This window comes from Quercus suber, unplaced genomic scaffold (assembly GCF_002906115.3).
Source record: "Quercus suber isolate HL8 unplaced genomic scaffold, Cork oak 2.0 scaffold_66, whole genome shotgun sequence".
NCBI classification, from domain to species: domain Eukaryota; kingdom Viridiplantae; phylum Streptophyta; class Magnoliopsida; order Fagales; family Fagaceae; genus Quercus; species Quercus suber.
Genome location: NW_027069531.1, coordinates 941,034 through 961,382, shown reverse-complemented (window position 1 = coordinate 961,382; position 20,349 = coordinate 941,034). Strand labels below are relative to the sequence as shown.

Genomic DNA, 20,349 nt, shown 5'->3' with positions numbered 1-20,349 from the left:
TTCTAACCCAAACAATAATAAAATTGAAATTCATTATAAAAAAAACAAAACAAAACAAAACAAACAAACAAAAAATTATATGCCAAGGTGAGTAGGTCCCTAAATTTATTGTAATTGGGCATTCAATAAAAGGATGTGTTAGGACCAGATTTGAACTTGTAGCTCACTGCTTGGATGGACTCAAGTCTAAAAAGCCCAAAATAATAAATTTATAGGGAGTAGGTTGGAAAACTTTAGGCTTTAGTTGATCAAATAAACATTGGAATAGATTCAGATGATAAGAGAATGAAAAGAAATAGGGTTCTATTGAAGAAAAATAATCCTCGGCAAGGTCCGAGGTGCACTATTCTTGTATATTATTCTCAAGTTGGGTTACAAGTTTGGTTCCTGAATGCTACGGTGTTTCTTCTTGTGATTTCCGATCCCCCTCTCTTGTTGCTCTCCTTTCCTTTTATATCATCCTCCTCTTTTCTTCCCACTTCACAAGTGCATACTAGATAGTTTTTGTGGATACTTGTCCCATCATCCATTTCCATTAGTCTTCATGTAGTAGTTGTAAGGTTGTAATCTGTTGTTCAAGTATCACTTCCACATTAATGCGGTCAGAGTGTTAGCTACAATGCATTTAATATGGAGGTAACAGCTTTCCTTCTTAGATATTTCAGGGTATTGCCTTGTTCACCACTCTTTCAATGCTTATCAACACCGACGAGACTTATTGGAACTTCATTCTGAGTGACTGACAAACTTTTTGGACATCGACATTGGTTAGCCGATGACGAATTTATCCTCGGCCTATCCCTTGAGCTATTATGGTCAAAGTTAACCTCTATTTACCAATACAGCTTTCACTAGACAAGATTCCTCTTCCTTGGACAACCCCTTATTCTCGGATTGGGCCACCGACTCGTAATATGAGCAAATGATGGGCTCCCAGGCCCAATATCCCTACAGGATGCATCAAATTATCTTCCTCAGCTTCACACAAAACACATCCATGTTCTTCTATAATTATTCTTGTCCTTTTTTGCCAAATAGCATATTCTTATGAAAAAATTAGGAGAAATGCATCCTACCAAATTTATTTTATGTAGCACTTTTTGAAACTCGAGTCCTTTTTTTTTTTTTTTTTTTTAATACAAAATAGAATTCTACTCTAGTATAATCTAATTATGTAGCACTTTTTGAAACTCGAGTCCTTTTTTTTTTTTTTTTTTTTAATACAAAATAGAATTCTACTCTAGTATAATCTAAGTGTATATGTGTGTAAAACTCCCTCCTGAAAACTTGAACCCCAACCCTTGCCTCTCACCCCTTACAAGCATTTATATTTGTAGAGTGATCATCGTATCAAGGGTGTGCGGTGGTGAAACTCGAGTCCTAAAAGAGTTATGTTTGATCACATTGCCACACGGGCCCATAGTGTTTAGAACTTGAGTTCCAAAAAAGTGCCATGCCTTTATTCTCTTTGGAGATTATTATTATTTTTTTTTTGTTGAGTATTCTCTTTGGAGATTAGATAAACATTTGCTTCTTCTTTTAATGTTAGCTATGTGATAAGTGGCTTGAAGCGTTGAGTGCAAGAATTGGTTGGATTTGTTGTGGGCATATATATTTTTGAGTGTTATTGAATGTCGTGTTCTTTGCAAGAAAATATGGGTTCATATTTACTGTTGTGTTTTTAGTTGTTTTGTTATTATTTAAAATAAAATTTATTAAGTTTTAATATAAAAAATAATTTTTAATAGTTAATACCAGTTACATATGGAGGAAAGAATTACCAGTAACAACAAATATAAACTTAGTAAACTAAAATGACAAATGAACAAACAATACTGACAACCTCACTTCCTTCTCTTCTCAATCTTGTCATTTCCTTGTTCGCAACATTGTCTCCCTTATCTATCTTCCCCCTCTTTTCCCCCTACCCCGCTGGAATTTTTATCACAATCCAGTCTTTCTTCCCCCCACCTTCCTCTCTCGTCGATCTGTCTTTGTCAGCTTTCTCTATCCTTTCTACCGATCAAGACATACCTAATTATTTGTTACCTACATCTTCCATCCCATTATTTAATAGAAGCTCTATTTTCCAAATTAAACCACCCAGACCACTACAACTTCCTACCCTATTCAATGGCCCTTGAATTGTCAGTTTGTCACCAAAAATTTCCAACTTGCCCTCCTTGTGATACACAGCACCAATAAATTCTACTTCTTATCGTAGTCTTTGCATGGTGTGTTAATTTGTTTTTTTTGGTTTTACTTTTTGTTTTAAAAAACTCTCGAAATAAATGACAGCTTAATTAGAAATCATATGCTATATAATAAAAGTGTTGCGTTCACAACATTTTCACAACAAATCACATGTAATAAGTTGTTATTGGTTCAAATTTGAATTCACAACTTAAATTACTTTTTTACCCATTCATAACAATAATAACAACCTACCACTTAGGCTTTGTTATGAAAATGTCGCGGGTATAACATTTCTCTATAATAAAAGTTGGGTTTAGAAGTCGTGATTGCGTAAATGACTTCACCAAATTACGACAATATTTTGGATAAAAACAATTTTTAAGATAAAGACAACAACTTATTTGTTCTTATCAATTTCTTTAAATAAAATAACAATAAGTGTTTTAACTAAACATGTTACATGCATCTAAGTTTCAATTAATAAGTGTTTTAACAAAACATGTTACATACATCTAAGTTTCAATTAATAAGTGTTTTAAGAAAACATGCAATAACAATAAGTACTTTAACAAAAAATGCAACATGCATTTTAGATAAAATAATAAGAAGTGTTTTAACAAAACATGCAACATACATTTTAGATGAAATAACAAGGACAAAATTTAACTACAATACCTTATGTCTCTCTCTTAAGATTTAGTTACGTGACAATTTAACTAAGAAATATACTTCTATCTCATAAGAAAAAATCCACATGACAGAATTTTGAGAAGAGAACCTAAGGAACAACACCTAAGTACTATACTTAAGTCATACTCAAATAACAATAAGTGTTTTAATTAAACATACTACGTGCATCTAAGCTTCAATTTATAGAGACAATAACTTATTCATTCTTATCAATTTCTTTAAATAAAGTAACAATAAAGATTTTAACAAAATATGAAACAAGCATCTAAGTTTTAGTTGTTAAAGACAACCACTTATTTTTCTTGTTTATAATATATTTTCTAACATTTTTAAGTTGGCACGTGCGTTAGAAGTTAGAATACTTCAAATTTTTTTTTTGGTTGGCGTGTTTATCTTACACATCGAGGCCGTTGAACTTAGAGCTTGAAACCGGGTCCAACGGGCCTTGAAACAGAAATTCCGGACCCATTGTTTCCTTTTTGACAACAGTCTGTCCGCCATGGCCCACAATTACAATCAGGTCTGAGTCACGCAGCCTTAAACATGCACAAACCCCTTCCTTCAAGAAGGGTCGGCAGCAAGCACACAAGATAAGTACAAGCCAAATATTTTACTAACATTTGGGAAAAAGAAAGAAACAAAACTTGAGGAAAACCGAGCCCATCAGAATTCCAAATCCCACGTGAGACTAGTGGCTCTAGGCTCTACTTGCAGGTAATGCTAGTAATTACTACTGATAGGATATTCGTGGCCCAAACGTGTTTCACAAACACAGTTTTTTTCCAAATGGAAAAAGTGGGCAGAGAAAGAAGAAAAAGAAAAGAAAAGAAAGTGAGAAACCAACAAAAGCGGGAAACTTCGAATTAGGAAAAAAAAACACTACCACATCACAAAGCCAAAGCCGCCCACACCAACATTGTATATAAATACTCTCTTCTTTCTTTTCTTTTTCTTTTTTTTTTCTTCTCATTTTTAGGGTTGAAAACAAAAGTTTCTCGTAGCTTCCACACAGTGTGGTTCAGGTACGCCATGGACGATGTTAGGGCAAGCTCAGCTTGGGTCGCCACCCACTCCTCCCATGTCGTCGTCGACTCCGCAGGTTTTAGGCGCATGGCTAAAATTTTGGTTTTTTTGCTTGTGTGTAAGTTCTGTAACAGTGATGTTAACAATGCTGCATTTGGAGGCTAAGGAATTTTGGTTATTTGTGCAGGGATTGAGAAAGTTGTGGACAATATTGGGCCAATCCCGAAAGTGGAGTGGGATTTCGAAGGGATTCACTATTTTGATAATGGCCCTCTCACTGTTCAGTACCTGTTTGTTCTGGACGCTTTGAATTTCTGTTTTTGGCCTGGTATGTTTGATATTTTTTTTTCCTTGTCTTTCATGGTGATTAATTATTACAGCTTAATTTATGTTTTTTTTGGGTAGGTTTATTTATGTTTGTTAATGGTACTATATAAAGGTTGTTTTTTTTTTTGGTTAACTTTTTGATTATTATAAATCTCTCCTGGGATTGATTTGTGAGTTGGGTCCCGTTTGGCAGTTTTCAATTTATTTCTTTTTTCCCATGGGAAAGAAAAGGCCAAGAAATTCTTGCAACTTGTTGCTTTTAATTGTTTACTTTCTTTGTTTTTGGCCCTTTTTTTTTGAAATACTACTTTTTCTCAAAGTGTTGTTGTTTTCCTTTAAAAATAAAATTTATAGACTTTGATGTTTCATGAGAACTAAAACAAACTGGCCCTTGAGGTTTAGTAAACATGGTTTCCAAGATTGATTTGCCCACTTACCGTTGCAAATTGGCTTTTAAGGACCATTTTGCAACGGCCTAACCCATTTATTTTATTGGCATATTTTTTGTACCATATTTTTTTATTTGGGGACTTTATCTTTTTTTCCAAACTAGTATGAATAGTTAATTAGAAAAGTCTGGCTGCGGCATCCTTTTTTGACTTCCCTATGTTTAGCCATCTTTGAATAGTTTTCTTTACTTCAAAAGTTTTTTTTGCATTTGTCTTCCGTTTACCACATTTGTTGCAAAGAGGCCACCTTGATAAGATGTTAAAAATTCCTTGAGTAAAATGGTATCCCAATCCTCAATATTTGTTGGGCATTATTTTTTTCGAAGGATATTGCAAGTTTCACAGAACTAAAGCAGTGCTTTATGTTGGAGATGCTCAAAATGTTTTATTGTTTTCTAAATTATGCAAAATACACATGGCTAGGAAGATGCTTACATATAGCTGGACTGACCTGCTTCTTGTTTTGCATTTAATTTATTTGATTTTGTGAAAATTGGACACATTAGTCTTCGTCCCTATTAGTGGACTTCAACACTTGATGCGTGTCAATGCTTATTTGTTGGGCATAATGTAGACTCATACAAGTCAAGCAGAAATACCATGGTAATAGGGTAGATATGCTACGTTAATAGATCATGGTGTATGCAGTGTAATGAGCTGATTATTAATACCATTGAATGAATGAATTAATAACACTATTTGCAAGAGAATAGAAGTGATGAGAAATTAAAGAGCTAGACAGAAAGTGAGCCTGGGGTTGCTACTCAACAAGCTACTATACCTTAATTGATGATGTCCCCTGTCTTTGAATATATTCACTGGTGGTCAAATCTCTTAGGAAATGGTCTACTGATACAACTTTTCTGAGCTAGAGCAGCTTGTAGTGGAAGCAGAGAACTTCTTCCTACCTTCTGTTTGATTAACAAAATATAAAGCTAAAACAATGCAACCAGCAAAAGTAGCAAAAGTAACTTTTAACTCCTCCATTCTTGTTTTGGTTAATTGCTATCGGTAGCTTGCAACATTCCAGTTAATGATTTTACTTATCCCAAAAAAAAAAAAAAACAATCCAGTTAATGATTTTTTGTTTTCCTGCACTAGTCAGCTCATCCTAATGTCAAATTGGATCTCATAAACTCATCTTATATATTTCTGGTTATTGCTCATGCAAAAGTGTAGTTTACCATGCTAACATCTTTTGCCCTCTTGCTTATTCCTATAGACAAGGAGCTCAATTATGATCATTTGGCCTCGGGGCTAAAGGCTGTTCTACAAAATGACCAATCTGCATTTGATGCAGATCGCCTGCAAAAGTACACTGGTATTATTCTTGTTGTACCTTCTATCATTCTATGTCCATGCTGACATGTACTGAATTACACATTCACACACACACAAACATACAAATATGTTGAGGGTGCCTTTTTCATTTAATTAATTGATATGTCGGTCATTAGAATCTTTAATTTCTAGCCTCAAAATCGTACACTTCATGTCATCAGAATTGACTGATATATCTTCAGTTAGAGAATATCAAATATATATTGAAGATTGACCTGATTGATGGTTGATAAAAATCTTATATAATATATTAAAATGGAAGCTCAATCAAGAATTCAAATTAGAGTCTAATTGCATTTCAATTTTGAGCCAAGTGTCCTAATTGTACTTTAATTTGATGCCAAGTGTGTTTAGATTATGTTTCAATTTTATGCCAAGTGTCACTCCATCTCTAATTTTGTGTTAAGTGTCTTTACATGTAAGTTCATGAATCTAAACTTAAAAACATGTAAAGAATAAATTAAAATTTATTATACTTTCATGTAACACTAGAATTTATTACACCTTTATATAACACTTGATTTTGTAATACTTCTAATCCATGTAAAACTATTTTAAGTCCATCTAAAATTACTTCTAGCTCATTTTACTAAGTCCCATTTGAAACCATTTCTAATCCATTTATAACTAATATAGATTTTCTCACAAAAACTAATTATTAGTTCAAATATAAATTTCAACGAAAATTTATCATGTTCTAAAAACTGGTTGTTCATATTCAATTTTTTTTTTCATAATAATTCAATTGTCATAAGTAAACATCAAATAAATTTGTTGCATCACAATAATAGAAATTAAGTTAACAAACTATCCCTCTCCCCCCCCGGGGCGGGAAATAAAACAATCAAGAGTGTACAATTTGCATACTAAATAATAACCATACAAGGCCTTTTCAAGAGTTGACAAAAATATAAAGCGACCATTAGTAGTATTCAACATAGGTAGAAATTATAATATGCATGGGGCATGGGGTTACAAGCTAGTTTGTTACTCATATTTCATTACAGTGACAAGTAGATTACTTAATTCTTTTTTAGTTGAAATTTTCCTTAATTCAATGTCATTGGGATTAAATTGACCTTCCAACAACAAAAACTTTCGCTTTCTTAAAAAAATGTTTCTTCAAAACTTAAATTTGAATTTGTGGATTAGGAGTTCAATGCTTAATTTTTTACAATCGAAACTCCTTTTTTTAGAGATACATTTCTCTATGGAGTTATATGTTTGACACTATGGAAATCTATATTCTTTCAGAGATGAAATGCTCTTTTGTTAGTTAGTAAAGTAATGAGATCAATATATGTTTCCAGGTCCTCAATTACGTGAGCTATTGAAGTGGCCTAGACCACTTCCATTGGAGGACGAAAGAGTTCGTTTACTTCATGAGGTAAATTACATCATACTTATAATTTTTTTTTGAATTAATCATCATCATACTTGCCTTTTTGTTTATTTCTCACCTTTCTTGAGAAAAAGGTCCTCAAGTTTCTTAGATTTTTAGTTCTTATTTGTCCAGATCTACTTCTTGTTTTGAGCTATTCCCAAGCCTAACAGCAGATTAAGTTGTTTGATATCAGTTAGTTTGATGACCCAGGTTGGCTATGAACTGGAAAGAAGTTTTGACGGCAAAGCATCCAATCTTGTCAAGTCCTGTGGAAAATCAGCCCTAAAACTTGTAGCTCTTGTTACACGTCACTTTCCTGGTATCCACTGGTTGCTGTTGTTTTCTCTCTTTGTGTGTGTGTTTTTTTGTCATAAATTTTCAATCTGTTGGGTACAGCTATGTCTGGAGATGGTTGTCTATTTTGTAAGTAAATTTGTATACTGAATTTTTGATTCCCAAAAATTAAACTATTCTAGGCTTTCGAGACCACACGCTGTACAAGGGCCACCAGGTATTCTTGTACAAAAGAGCTCAAATATTTGTGGCAGATTTATGGGGTGCATTTAAGGGCCAATCATATGGGCAATTTAATGACATTGGCTCAATCACTATAATGGCGGACTATATTGTTCCAGCAGTACTGCGGCAGCTTGGTGTGCTAAGATATAGTTCAACCCTTGCCAGCACTATTGAAGCCAATAGTGAAATAGGTCCAGGCAGTGAGGAAGAGGTTGAACTACGAGCTTGCTCTGTACATGCCGTGGAGAAAATGAGGGAGTTGATCAGTATGAAATCAGGAAAGCAGGTAATGCTATTTTGTCCGGTGCAATTTTTAGTGTCATCTGATGTACATGTATGGAGGGTATTTTTAATTTGCTTCCTCAAATTTTAGAATAGTAAAGTCTTATAGAAATGAGAAATTTGAGTTGATAAATAAAATTAAATCATTCTTAAAATATGTCAAAATTTCTAACAAATTGTGAAAAAATGAGTTGAACATTTAACAACCATTAGAAATATTACTTTTTTTTTTTTTTTTTAAAACACTAGAAGTATTAACAACTATATATATATAAATTTAAAAGTTTGATTTGCAAGTAGTTTAGTTAGTAATATTTTACTTGGCACAAAAGTATCATTTTTTTTTTTAATCGTGTAAACAATGTTTGATATGCAACAGTGGCACCTGTTTTATTTTCTTTTATCTTTTTTCATTGATAGAAAAAGGCTCTGACAGAGAGAGAACCTTCAAAACATCACATCATATTTTCTGCAACTTATGAAACAATTCCCCCCCCCCCCCTCCTTCCCCCCGGCAATTGAAATTAGAAATAATATCTTTTATTCTTCCTCAGCACTTCACCAGATTTCCTCTTTCATTCTATTTCTGGGACTTTTCTGTTCAGGTGCTGAGTGTGGAGTTAGACCTCTGGCTCTGGGCTTCTGGGGTTCAATGTTCATCTCTGCCACACCATCGAACTCTCTCAATATATTATTGAGCGTACATTACACCATGGTAGCTTTCTTCTTATATATATTTTAGTGAGAATTATTAAGATCTTGGGTGAAGTTTTTGGACAAGTGTGACAAATGATTCATGACACCCTTTTCTTTGACCCTTCTCATGGAGAGTCACAGCTTTGGAAATTTTAGAGGGTATATCTTTTAATATTACTGTTTAATTGATGCTAATGAATCAAAGGATTTTGAGAAAATGATTTGACGTTGAGTTGCTAAATGAAATATTTCATCAAGTGCTACTTTTCCAATGGGCCCTGGAGCTATGGCTGCAGTTATTTTACTTTTTCATGCGCATTAAATTGTTGGTATCCATCTTTTAATTATGGTTTGTAATTCTCCATAGACTTTAGACCTCATGATTTCATCTGGTTGATACTTTTAGCTGCTAAAGAGGAAAGTTTCTGTTTTGAGATGTGGTGCCAAGATATATATGATTTTTGAAGACTTATAAATATAACAATTTTGATAAAGCATATTATTTTGACTAAATGATACTAATTATATGATTTTGTAATAGCAAAATTGAAATAATTACCTGCTATTTTAGTTTATTAAAATGGACTTCCCTTCGTATATGTAGGATTATGATATGACTGATAAGAGGAAAAACACTCTGAAAGCTTTAATAACACAAGATGCTTATTGATTTGTTGGAACACGTATAAGAACATACACAAAGTATAATAATATGGTGATAAACTTAATAAGGGCAGAACTGGTACACAATAAGACAGTGCTGATGAACAGTATTTTTTAATAAAGGAGAACGATACCTCCATTCTTTCTTATTACAGGTAATAGATATGGATAAATGCCTAGTTGGCATTGAAATTGTGACCCCCAATGTCTCCTTGACTTAGCAGATCAAGGCTTGTAGGATTTATGTTGAAGTGCTTGGATTTTTTGTGATCGGCAAATTTCCATCGTAAGTGCATTTTAGGACATCTGGTTTCCTCACTAGCCGGGGCCCAACTGGAACCTTCTTGTTTTTGGGACGAATATCCTACACACAGACAACTATCATTCTTAAAGATGCTGATGTACATCTACTCAGTATCCAATATTTGATATTTCCAACAACCATCACTAGATTTTTTTATGAAAGCTTGTTATTCTTGAAGCACATTTCAACACCCTAAATCTGTACATAGAAAGAGCCTGCTTATCTTTTGAGGCAAAAATGTTATTGAAGTTTTGGAACCATAGATATGGCAATTTAATAGGTAGTCAATTAGCAATCTGATAAAGCAAGTAATTTGAAGATGGAGAACTGTTAGTATGAACTTGTGATTTGTGGGTGTTGGAAAATTAGAGGGAAATTGCTACCTGGTCAAAGATAGCTGTTGGGATTGCTAGGGTAGCACAAGCATTGGGGGAATCAACTATTCCAGATATTCTTCCTTCACATGGGCAGCATGACAGCAGAAGATAGACCTGTTAGCCACCATATTGTCTTCTAGATCAATCATTTAATACAAACCAAATTTACCATATGTATGAATTTTGGTGCTTTTCTTTGTGCATGTGCTTGTGTGACTTAATGGAGAAAGAGACATGAACCTGTTCTTTGGAGTACCCAAATTTGGAGAGGTAGTCAATGGCATTGAGTACTGCTCGCTTATAAGCAACACTTGCATCAAGGTAGTGTTGCCTCCCACTCTCATCAACACTGATGCCCTCAAATACCAACCATTCTGAGAATCTAGGCTCAACAGGGCCTATCTCAAAGATTGGGTTTACATGAAGAGGAGTGGGACCCATTGGTGTAAGGTATTCTTTCATTCCACCCCTTATAATGTCACACCTGATAACAAGATAACAAGTGATATAACCCTTGATAAGCTATGAACAGTTAATGATATTGTCGTGAATCTTTTTTTTTTATTAAGAATGGTTTATAACGGGCAAAAGCATTCAAGTGGCATTAATGTTTGCATTGTGGTTGACATCAAAATTGAGTATTTTAGGTCTTTGAAAGAGGTTTGTATGAGGATGCTAATGCTTAGATGTAGATGGCTTAGTTCTTAAGAGGCCTAAGGCCCCATCTGGCATTGCGTTTAGAGGCGGGGAAAAGACTTTTAGGGGCCTGAAGCTCTTAAGCAAAATTTGCCAACTGTTCAGTAAGTTTGCTAAAAAGCATTTTTTGTCCCCCTAAATCTGAAATTCAAGCAATGTTCTAGGTTTTAAAAGAAATAATAAATTAACAGAAATACCGATGCTGATTTTCCAAAATAACACCTGATGCCATTTAAGTTCTTGCTTATTTTTCAAAATAACACCTGATGCCGTTTAGGAGGGAGAACAGAGTTATGTGAGTGGTTGCTACTTTATCAAGAGAGTTGTTAGATAGATTGGTCTTGATTAATAGCATAGCTTGTGTTTGATCTTCTGAGCTTTAAGTTCTTTGGCTATTAGTAGCCATTTGTGTTCGTGTAATTATGGAGTTTAACTATGACAGCATACTTTCTAGTCTTTTTAAATATCAAAATTATCTCTAAAGCCTAGTATGTTTTTTCCTTGATGCCTATAATGATAATTGCAGTTCATCCTCTTGTACTCAGTATTGAAGTTATCTTCGATGTGACAAGAAATCAAATATTTTATGGAACTACAGAACTAGTTGATTAAAATGTATAAGACCACACATAAGATAGGACTAGAATTAATATTCTAGATTTCTTTAGCAAGTTGGACGCCTTACATTATGTGGTAGAAGTCTAGAACTCTTTTTTATTTTTATTTTTTACACTATATTTCCTTAAAGAAAGGAATTTTAACATTATATGCTCCAGTAATTTATGTCTGTTTCTAAGAATATAGTAAACCATTGAGAACAAGAACATGTTGTAACTTCATAGCAATTAAAGTAGAACTTGAAATGTTACGGGAGATAGAATGTACTTGAGTTCTAGGAAACCACTCATCTCAATTGCCCCACAGAATGAGACTTCACCATCCCCCTGAGAGAAGTGCATGTCACCGGTACTGAAATTTGCTCCATCTACAAATACCGGAAGGTATATCTTTGAACCTCTACTGAGATTTTTGATGTCACAATTTCCACCATTTTCTCTTCCTGGAATTGTTCTCGCAGCCTCCCTAGCAATCTTTTCCCATTCTGGAGTGCCCTTTTCAATCTACACATGATCACGACACATTTAACTACTTTCAGCTGATATGAGATCGTTTCAGTTTCAACTCTCATGGCTATCATCTGTTACCAATAACCAAAGGTTTTTTCATGTTTTCTTTGTTCAATGTATCATACCTTTCCAAGGACACAGCCTCTGGTTGTTGGTAGGTTTGCTAATGGTCGTGAGTGCAAAACCTCACATAGTTTGAGCGTTTGGAGCCCATTTTCTTCAAGCTCTCTTTCCCTCTCGTTCCATATGTTGAGCAGTTCCAATGATGGTGCAGTTCCAATGATTCCAGGGTGAGTTAAGCCCGGAAATCGTACTCCTGCTATGCATATAACATGTTAGCAGCATGAATATGAAATGCACTCTATTCATTTTCTCATTACCTGGTATGTGAGGGGAGTAGGCATATATTCCTTCAAAGTACCAAATCGCTTTGGTTGCACAAGGAAAATGGTCAGTCAGAAAACCACCTCCATTTTCTCTGTCAAATGTTGCTGTATAACCCCATTCATCTCCAGGAAGAGGACCCAAGTTCAATATTTCAACTACCAGAAGATCGCCCGGCTTGGCCGGTGTCCCATCCTCGTCCACAACCCTTATTGGCCCACTGAGGTAATGTACCTGAGCTAGTTATCAAAGAGACCATAGTCATTGCCCTACTCAAAATGATCTTTACCCGATAAGATAATAATCTTAGAGATATGTTAGCTTGATAGCATAGTCTCAAACTCAATCCTTCTACGTAGTACAAATCTTGTCTTACAATAAACTATAACATGAATATATATATAATAGGCTAAACTTTAAATTAATAGACTTTTAGTACAAGCAAAAGATCATATGTCAGTGTCAATAAGTGGTATCTTCCTATCAAGTAGACGGCAACATTCACCTCCAGACTTAGAGCATTAGCATTGGGGAATACTAATGCTATTCTATTTTACAATTCTAAAAACCCACAATTCTATTATACTATACCATTTTTTAATACCTCCACATCCCAAAACTTTATTTTTATTAAAATATTATTTTTTTAATATTTCTTTATAGCTGTCATTTTTTTTCAGACACCTATTTCCTGGGCTTTCCAATCGAAAAAAAAAAAAAAAAATCCTCTGCTTCTCCCTCAACCTCTAGCAACACACAACCCATCAACAACCACAGCCACAGCCACGGCACCTCAACCCATCAGCATCTCAACCCATCAACAACCACAGCCACGGCACCAAAAACCCATCAGCCCATGCCGCCAATTTGAAACCCACCAGAGCAAACCAATTAAAAAAAAATCATTATCGGAGCCACCATCGGAGCTACCGATGATCAACCCAACCGATCCAACCATGACCCAAACACCGGACCCAACCCACTTCAGCCACAACATCGGACCCAACCCACTTCAACCACAACACCAGACCTGACCCACTTCAGCCACAACCCAACCACGACCCAAACACCAGACCCAACCATGACCCAAACACTGGACCCAACCACGACCCACAACCCCTTTAGGCACCGATCACAGCCAAAAAAAAAAAGAAAAAGAAAAAAAGCAACCACAGAACCACCGGATTGCAACCCAACAGAAAAATTGAGCCACTGTGATGTGTGATGGAGAAGGATGTTTGGGTCTGAAGAGAGGAGAGAGTAGATGAGAAACAGAGAAGGAAGAGAGAGAAGAGAACTGAAATCATGAGAGAGAGAGGAGAGAAATTTCAGTCTTAAAAGGGAATAAAAAATTATTTTTGTTTTTAGAATACTGCTACAGTATGATTCTAAAGATAGAATCGTACTGTAGCACTATTATAAAAAAATTTGCAATAGTTGGGTTTAGCATTATCTGATGCAATGAATTTTAAGAGTTAAAATGTCAAGTTGACCTTAAATATGACATTAGCATTCTCCAATGGTAATGCTCTTACTAAGGTCCTCTTCAGTGGATAGATTAAATCAAGTTCATATACTTACAGTTGAGAGGTCTATGGATTTTACATCGACTGCAGAATCATCATCTTTAATGGCACCTGCAGTCCAATCAGTCATCTCCACTCTAAAGAGCTCGCCAGCTTTGACCTCTGCAACATGGGGTAGTTGAGGATGCCAACGGTTGTGAAGAGGAAAGTTTTGCTCCCATGGCTTCTTTGTCAAATCTATGGGTACCACTAGTCTTGGAGTTGGAGCCATGGATGAATTAAAAGTGGAAGAGCAAGAGCAGATACAAATCTGGGATATATTGATTTTTTGACTTATGGGGCTAACTGGGTGGTCATCATTTGGTTGATTTCCATGCATGGGATCCATCGCCAGTACACGTAGTGGTGACGTGTCAGGGGGCTCCGATGACTAGGGAAGGTCTTTTGCAAATATATTTCCCTTTTATTTTAAATCAAAATTAATATTTTATCTATAATGTGACAATTTTTTTTCCAAACGGTCCCCTATTGCTTGTCAGGCCTTAATGGAAAGGACAAAAAAACACCAAGACTTTGGGGATTAACCTAGCACCTCAAATTTTGTGGTGGTAGTGGTAGGAAGAAACCACGAAAGTGTGCTAGTCACTTAACTAACCCCACAAATAATGTAAAGGGATAAACAGGAGCGTAGTCAGGAATGTCCGCTGGGCCCGAGTCATAATGTTGATACAATAATTATAATTCATGAATCAATTGAAAATTTTACTATTATTTTAAGCATTATCAACCCATCATTATTCATATTATTAAAATTTTCTTACATTTTAATTTTTTTAATGAATTATTTGGCACCTAATTTCAAATCCCAAAAAAATAAACTTAAAAAAATTGACGATATAGTAATTGGAAAAGAAATATAATACAGTAATATACCATCATATAGCTATAGAAAAAAAAAAAAAAAAAAGGAACACAACCTTAATAAACAAAGCATGTTCTTATAAATCTAAACACCAATACAAACTTTGATGGTTTTGTTTGTTTGTGTCGAGAATATTGGAACGAGATGAATTGATAAGAAATAAACAATGGGCTGGCATCATTATAGAGGAAAACAAGCAAAAGCACCTGTAGGCTGTAATTTCTTTGACAGTGAGAATGAGGGGGGAAAAGTGAAGTTATGTTTTGAAATGGTTAATGGGTTGATATCTAGTATTTGAGAGAGTAGTTATTGACCACTGGATTAATTACAAGTGTTTTGACAATTGAAGGGGCCATATATGATTTTATTTGAAAACAAACTTTTTTAAGCTTTTGGACTAGTACAACTTTAAAGAACAAATGGGAGGCTGGTTATAATTTTTGAGCGTGCCTATATCATTTTGCCATGTATGCTATGAGAGAGATTTTATTTTTTTGGGGGGGGGGGGGGGGGGTGGAGCCGGGGCCCAAGGAGCTATGTGGCTCTGCCCCTGGAGATAAACAATGACAAGTAGGTTTTGAATAAATAAATTTTGCTAGAAAGATGCAGAGAAATTCTTTAGGTTGCCTTGAGTCTTTTGGACTTTTTTTTTTAAATTTTTTAATTTTTTTTATAAATAATGTAAAAACTTTCTACCCATGTGTTTTAGATTCAAACTCGTTTTTAATATATCAAAGATGTTGAATGTGAAGACTCATAGTTCATTTTGAGAAAAAAAAAAAAATTAGAGAGTTCAGAGAACAATTAGATGTACAATTTTAATTTCTAGTCAATGTTGAATTAAATAAACAATTATTGAAAAAGAAAAACACGCATCTGCAAAGCACTTGACAGGTGATTTTTAAGAATACTAGTAGCGAAGGTCTCAAGGAAAATTATTAGGGACTTGGAAGAGTCAGATTCCAGAGATAGATCTTAAGGTAAGGGGATAGGGCCACAATGATTTGGTAGATATTTCCTTCCCTATATACAAAAAAAAATTAATTGAAAAAACTAAAAAAGAAGAAGTCTATATCTAGATGGCAATTTTTCTCTGCCTCGCTTAACTCACCCTTCCCCGCTTTGCTTTGCATGGATTTTCCCTGCACCGCAAAGGTGGTGGAGCGGGGATGAGACAAGATTTTAGCCCCGCACTACGGGGCAGAGTAGGGATGGGTTTAAATTTTTTAGGCCCACCCCGCCCCTCCCCGTCCCGGCCCTTGCCCTGGCCCCTGCCTCGCGTTACTAAGGGTTATAAGTGTAAATTTTTCATACTCTAAAACTCTGCTAACAAACATATCAATATTAGCTTATTTTATTCTACCTAATGTGGTTCTCTGCTTTTATTTTGTTATGTGTTATACTATGAGTTTTTATTTTTATTTTTTATAATTGTCTTGTGAAACACTTAGATATATTATTCAATTTTTTCTAAAAACTGATTTGATTTGAGAAGATAAATTTAGTTGTAATTTCAAATATATTTTTATTAATGAAATAGGTTTCACTAAAAAAATTGTACTAATTGTAGGGCAAATTAATAAAAAGTAGAGTTTTACGAGGTGGGGCGGGGCTTCGCGGGGCCCCAATGAGCGGGGATGGGGTGAGAAAGTTTTTTCCATCATGCAAGGTGAGAATGAAGTAAGACAAAACCATGCGGGACAGAGACGAAGACCCCATCTTTCGGCCCTATCCCACCCCATTGTCATCCCTGTACCTGAGCATTTCCAAAAAATATTCATGTCTATTCACACGTTTTATAGTTTAGTAAATTACACTACTCTTATCTTATTAAATATCTTTTAAAAATTTGATGTGAAGGGTAGTTATATTATATAATAAAAACAGAGAAGTCGTCTTATAAAAAAAAAAAAACAAAAAACACAGAGAAGCCCAAGTTTATTTATAGTTTGTACATAATAAAGGGTGTTTAAGGGTATTTACTATTTAGTCCTTGAGTATCCCACAAAAGATATTAAAAAGAAAAAGAAAAAGGAAAGAGTTAACTTTTTAAATAAATAAAAAAAGTAGCTGATTTTTTAGATAATTTTTTTATATATATTTTTTAAAAATGATATAAATTTTTTTTAGTCCAATTAACAAAATAGACTAAGGATACTCGTTAACAAAATCCAAAATAATATAGCATTTAGACACTGGCCAAAATACACAATTTCTAGAAGCCGATCTCCCATAATTTTTTTATGCTAAAAGCTTGTATGCTATAACAAACTTTTAGTTTCTCAAAAAAAAAAAAAAACTTTTAGTTGACTGGCCGTTGCAAAAATAATAGTATATATGGCCCTTCAAACTCTTTTTTTTACTGAGATGCCCTTCAAACTCTTGAATTTACTCTACAATGGCCTTATGTATATATAAAATACTTTTACTGGCCCTAGGCGGCTGGGCTGAGATCATGCTTGGTTTTTTAACATTAACCAAAAAGATGCCTAAATATAATAATTTCTATCTGCAAAAAGTTGTGTCCGCAATGTTAGTCATCTGTTGTTTTTTCTGCAGTTAGGAAACTCACTACCAAATTGCAAACATAGACAGATAAAGCTAGCTACTAACAAAGGACATGTAGCATCAGTACTGTGCACGCAGTTTGATGAAACTAGCTAGAAATTGAAAATATTCCTAATATTTTTGTATCAAATTAAGACTTAAACAAGGAACTCACAATAGATTGTTCGGCATGCTTGATGTCCTCTGCAGTATAGTCCTGTGTTATACCTCCTCCACTGAAGTCCACCATCTCTACTTTAAAAGCCTCTCCTACTTTAACCTCAGCAACCGGAGGTATGTCTGGGTGCCACCGGTTGTGAAGAGGGAGTTTCTGTTCCCATGGCTTTTTCTTCACATCTATAGGCACAATTAGTCTCGAACCATATTGGGCCATGGCTGGCTCTATCTAAAATTTCAGGCTTGGTCTATAGCTAGCTGAAGGAACAAAAGTTTAGTATCATATTAAGAAAGGGATTCTTCAAAAGAAGCTAGAGTCACATAGCTATTCTTTTTCATTTGGAAGTTGACATGATAGGAACCACTAAGTCAGATTTTTTTTTTTTTTTGGTTTTCTCCTTTGTGGATGGACCACTGAAAACTGATTGAACTTTAGGCACAGCTTTTTTTAAAATTAAAAAAATAAAATAAAAAATTGTTTGTTCTTTTTTTTTTTTTTTTTTTTAATTGTTTGTTCTTTTTGTGTATATGGTGAAAGGATTCAGTGCAATGAGGTTCCATAAAGTTTTCTGATCATGTAATATGAGAAGAGAAAAGTTCAGCCACTCATGAAGGAATGATGCTTGCACCTACTGCTTGTACTTTTATCTATATAATCAAAGTTAATTTGGTTGGTGTCAGATTTCATCTAACATTGTATCTTGTACAAGACAGTAGAGATGCCCCAATTGATTAGCATAACTTATTATGGACTTAGGTACAATCATCATTTTGGAATAGAAACTGGGCTTCAAGCTAATCCCACTTGCCTATTTCAAGGACCCTACATATCGGAATCTACTGGATATAGCCTGCACTTTCATGATGATTTGAGCTGTTGTTTGTTCTCATAGATAGAAAATTTTTATATAAAAGTTCTTTTGCTTTATTCAGGGCTGGTCCCAGAAACTATTCATAGGTATTTGTACTACATTGAAAATTTACTTGATCTTAAATAAAAATGGTGGCATTATTGGCTTTATTTTGCGTGAGAATCATATATTTATATGATAGTCTTTTGCGTATAGAGAAGAGAGAGAGAGAGAGAGAGAGAGTTGTTCTTAGTTTAACCAATTGGTACCTTTTATCCTAAGAAAGCTTTTTCTTTAGCCGAATAACAAAGGAAGATCTTGTTTGAGCTTGATAATAAGATCATATATCTACTCCTTGATCAGGAATTAATGTTTGACTCCTCAATGTTTGAGTTTAGATAAAGTATAGGAAATGAATATGTGGATATCCTTGGAAAACCTAAATATTTTTATGATATGAAGGACAAGAATAAATTTTTAATATCGAAATATTACCTTAAAGAAATACGTAGCTTTTTATAATAGAAACCTAACTTATCCACAAATAACCTAACTTATCTGTGGATTAAAAAAAAAAAAAACGGTGCCAATGTTTTGTTGTAACGTACCCACAAAAGTGAAAAACACCGTTGTATTCCTAAGGCAAAACTGTGGGTACAGGGGTACCACCACTTCACTTTAATAATACATTATTATTACTCTCATGCACAGGTTTATCACGAAATAATAACTTGGTAACTTCATGGACGGATCCACAGCCACAGGAAATGGCTCGCGAAATAATAATGTTATTGGGCCACCATCAATGTGGTAGAAAGAATGCTTTTCATTCATTAAAAAAAGAAGAAGAATAGTAATATATAATAATGAATGTTTTCTCAATAAGTGAATTATAGAAAGAGACTTTAAAGCAATTCAATTGCTTTGTAATTTTGTTTTACATCCGTGTTATAAACACAGGAACCCAATAAGTCCCGTTGAATTGAACTTCGCCCCCCAAAAAAAAAAAAAAAAAAAAAAAATCACTTGGAGCTTACATGTTGTTTCTTGGGATTACCCATTTCATTTGCCACGGGAGAGTCACATTTCGTTGCAAAGCATTGTTCATGCAAAAAGAAATTTTTAAAAAACATTTTATTTCGCCAAATAAATCACTTTGATAATTTATTTTACATTTTTACATAACTATTTTTATAATACACTTTGCATCATTTTTATTATTATTTAATAATACCTCAGTAAATTATTATTACTTTAACGTTATAGTAGGAGAGAAAAGAAGAGAGTGAAAAAATAGAAAAGGAATAAAATCCTTTTGCATGTTGCTAGAATGCTCAAGCCATGCAATTTCTTTTGGCATTTTAACTCACCGGATGAGGTGTGAGTGCTTTTAATTTGTGCATTTTTAGTGAATAGTATTATCTATTTTGCACTTTAACGAGTTATGCATAACTCAACGACTGAGCTAATAATAATGTCTGAGACAATTGGCTAATCTTCTTTTTCAGACATCACATCTATTACATTACTGCACACAATAAAATAACACAAACAATCAAACAAGTTAAAATTTAGCCCATAAAACACTCTCTCATGTTGTTTTCACAGGGCCATGGGTAACCTGCAAGTGGGAACAAGGGTGACATAGTTTGAGGGTAGAGATAAGGATGCCACATCCTCGCTGATTAGGAGAGGGTTTGGATACCACTTCTTCTCACTCATTGTAGAGTTGCGTTTTGTGTTTTTTTTTTTTTTTTCTCACAGCCGGGCTTATTGACTATTTGGAGACAAAAATTACTGTGCATGAACAGTGTGTGCACTGTTTATATACTGTTTATGTACTGTTTGTAATTAAAAAATATTAAAAA

General features: G+C 34.3%; 2 protein-coding genes across 5 annotated transcripts; one reads left to right on the top strand and one right to left on the bottom strand.

The window, feature by feature from the left end:
* The first annotated feature begins 3,515 nt into the window (after positions 1-3,515).
* LOC111983039 (uncharacterized) lies at positions 3,516-18,651 on the top strand. 3 transcript variants are annotated; one of them, XM_065772900.1, is made up of 8 exons: positions 3,516-3,985; positions 4,097-4,237; positions 5,908-6,006; positions 7,337-7,413; positions 7,621-7,729; positions 7,887-8,215; positions 8,817-8,926; positions 18,388-18,651. In XM_065772900.1, the coding sequence occupies exons 1-7, from the start codon at positions 3,916-3,918 to the stop codon at positions 8,907-8,909; spliced, it is 918 nt and encodes a 305-aa protein (XP_065628972.1). In that variant the 5' UTR covers positions 3,516-3,915; the 3' UTR covers positions 8,910-8,926; positions 18,388-18,651. The 3 variants fall into 3 exon arrangements, with proteins under 3 accessions (XP_065628972.1, XP_065628973.1, XP_023870456.1); XM_065772901.1 differs by lacking the exon at positions 18,388-18,651 and adding an exon at positions 18,169-18,187; XM_024014688.2 differs by lacking the exon at positions 18,388-18,651 and having other exon boundaries at positions 3,517-3,985; positions 8,817-9,179.
* LOC111983038 (uncharacterized) lies at positions 9,553-18,003 on the bottom strand. Of its 2 annotated transcripts, none has more exons than XM_024014687.2 (7): positions 17,629-18,003; positions 12,455-12,692; positions 12,200-12,390; positions 11,833-12,068; positions 10,492-10,735; positions 10,258-10,365; positions 9,553-9,934 (listed from the first exon to the last, which is right to left on the bottom strand). In XM_024014687.2, exons 1-7 carry the CDS (start codon positions 17,845-17,847, stop codon positions 9,812-9,814), a joined length of 1,359 nt encoding a protein of 452 aa, XP_023870455.1. In that variant the 5' UTR covers positions 17,848-18,003; the 3' UTR covers positions 9,553-9,811. The 2 variants fall into 2 exon arrangements, with proteins under 2 accessions (XP_023870455.1, XP_023870454.1); XM_024014686.2 differs by lacking the exon at positions 17,629-18,003 and adding an exon at positions 14,040-14,389.
* Positions 18,652-20,349: the final 1,698 nt, after the last annotated feature.

Excerpts from the sequence above, each read along its gene's own strand:
- LOC111983039 (XM_065772900.1), top strand. The coding sequence starts at position 3,916 with ATGGACGATGTTAGGGCAAGCTCAGCTTGGGTCGCCACCCACTCCTCC. Across the intron at positions 3,986-4,096 it reads TGTCGTCGTCGACTCCGCAG|GGATTGAGAAAGTTGTGGAC; the intron begins GTTTTAGGCGCA and ends TTATTTGTGCAG. Across the intron at positions 6,007-7,336 it reads TCGCCTGCAAAAGTACACTG|GTCCTCAATTACGTGAGCTA; the intron begins GTATTATTCTTG and ends ATATGTTTCCAG.
- LOC111983038 (XM_024014686.2), bottom strand. The coding sequence starts at position 14,372 with ATGGATCCCATGCATGGAAATCAACCAAATGATGACCACCCAGTTAGC. Across the intron at positions 10,736-11,832 it reads AGTGGTTTCCTAGAACTCAA|GTGTGACATTATAAGGGGTG; the intron begins GTACATTCTATC and ends TCTTGTTATCAG. Across the intron at positions 9,935-10,257 it reads CAACAGCTATCTTTGACCAG|GATATTCGTCCCAAAAACAA; the intron begins GTAGCAATTTCC and ends GTCTGTGTGTAG.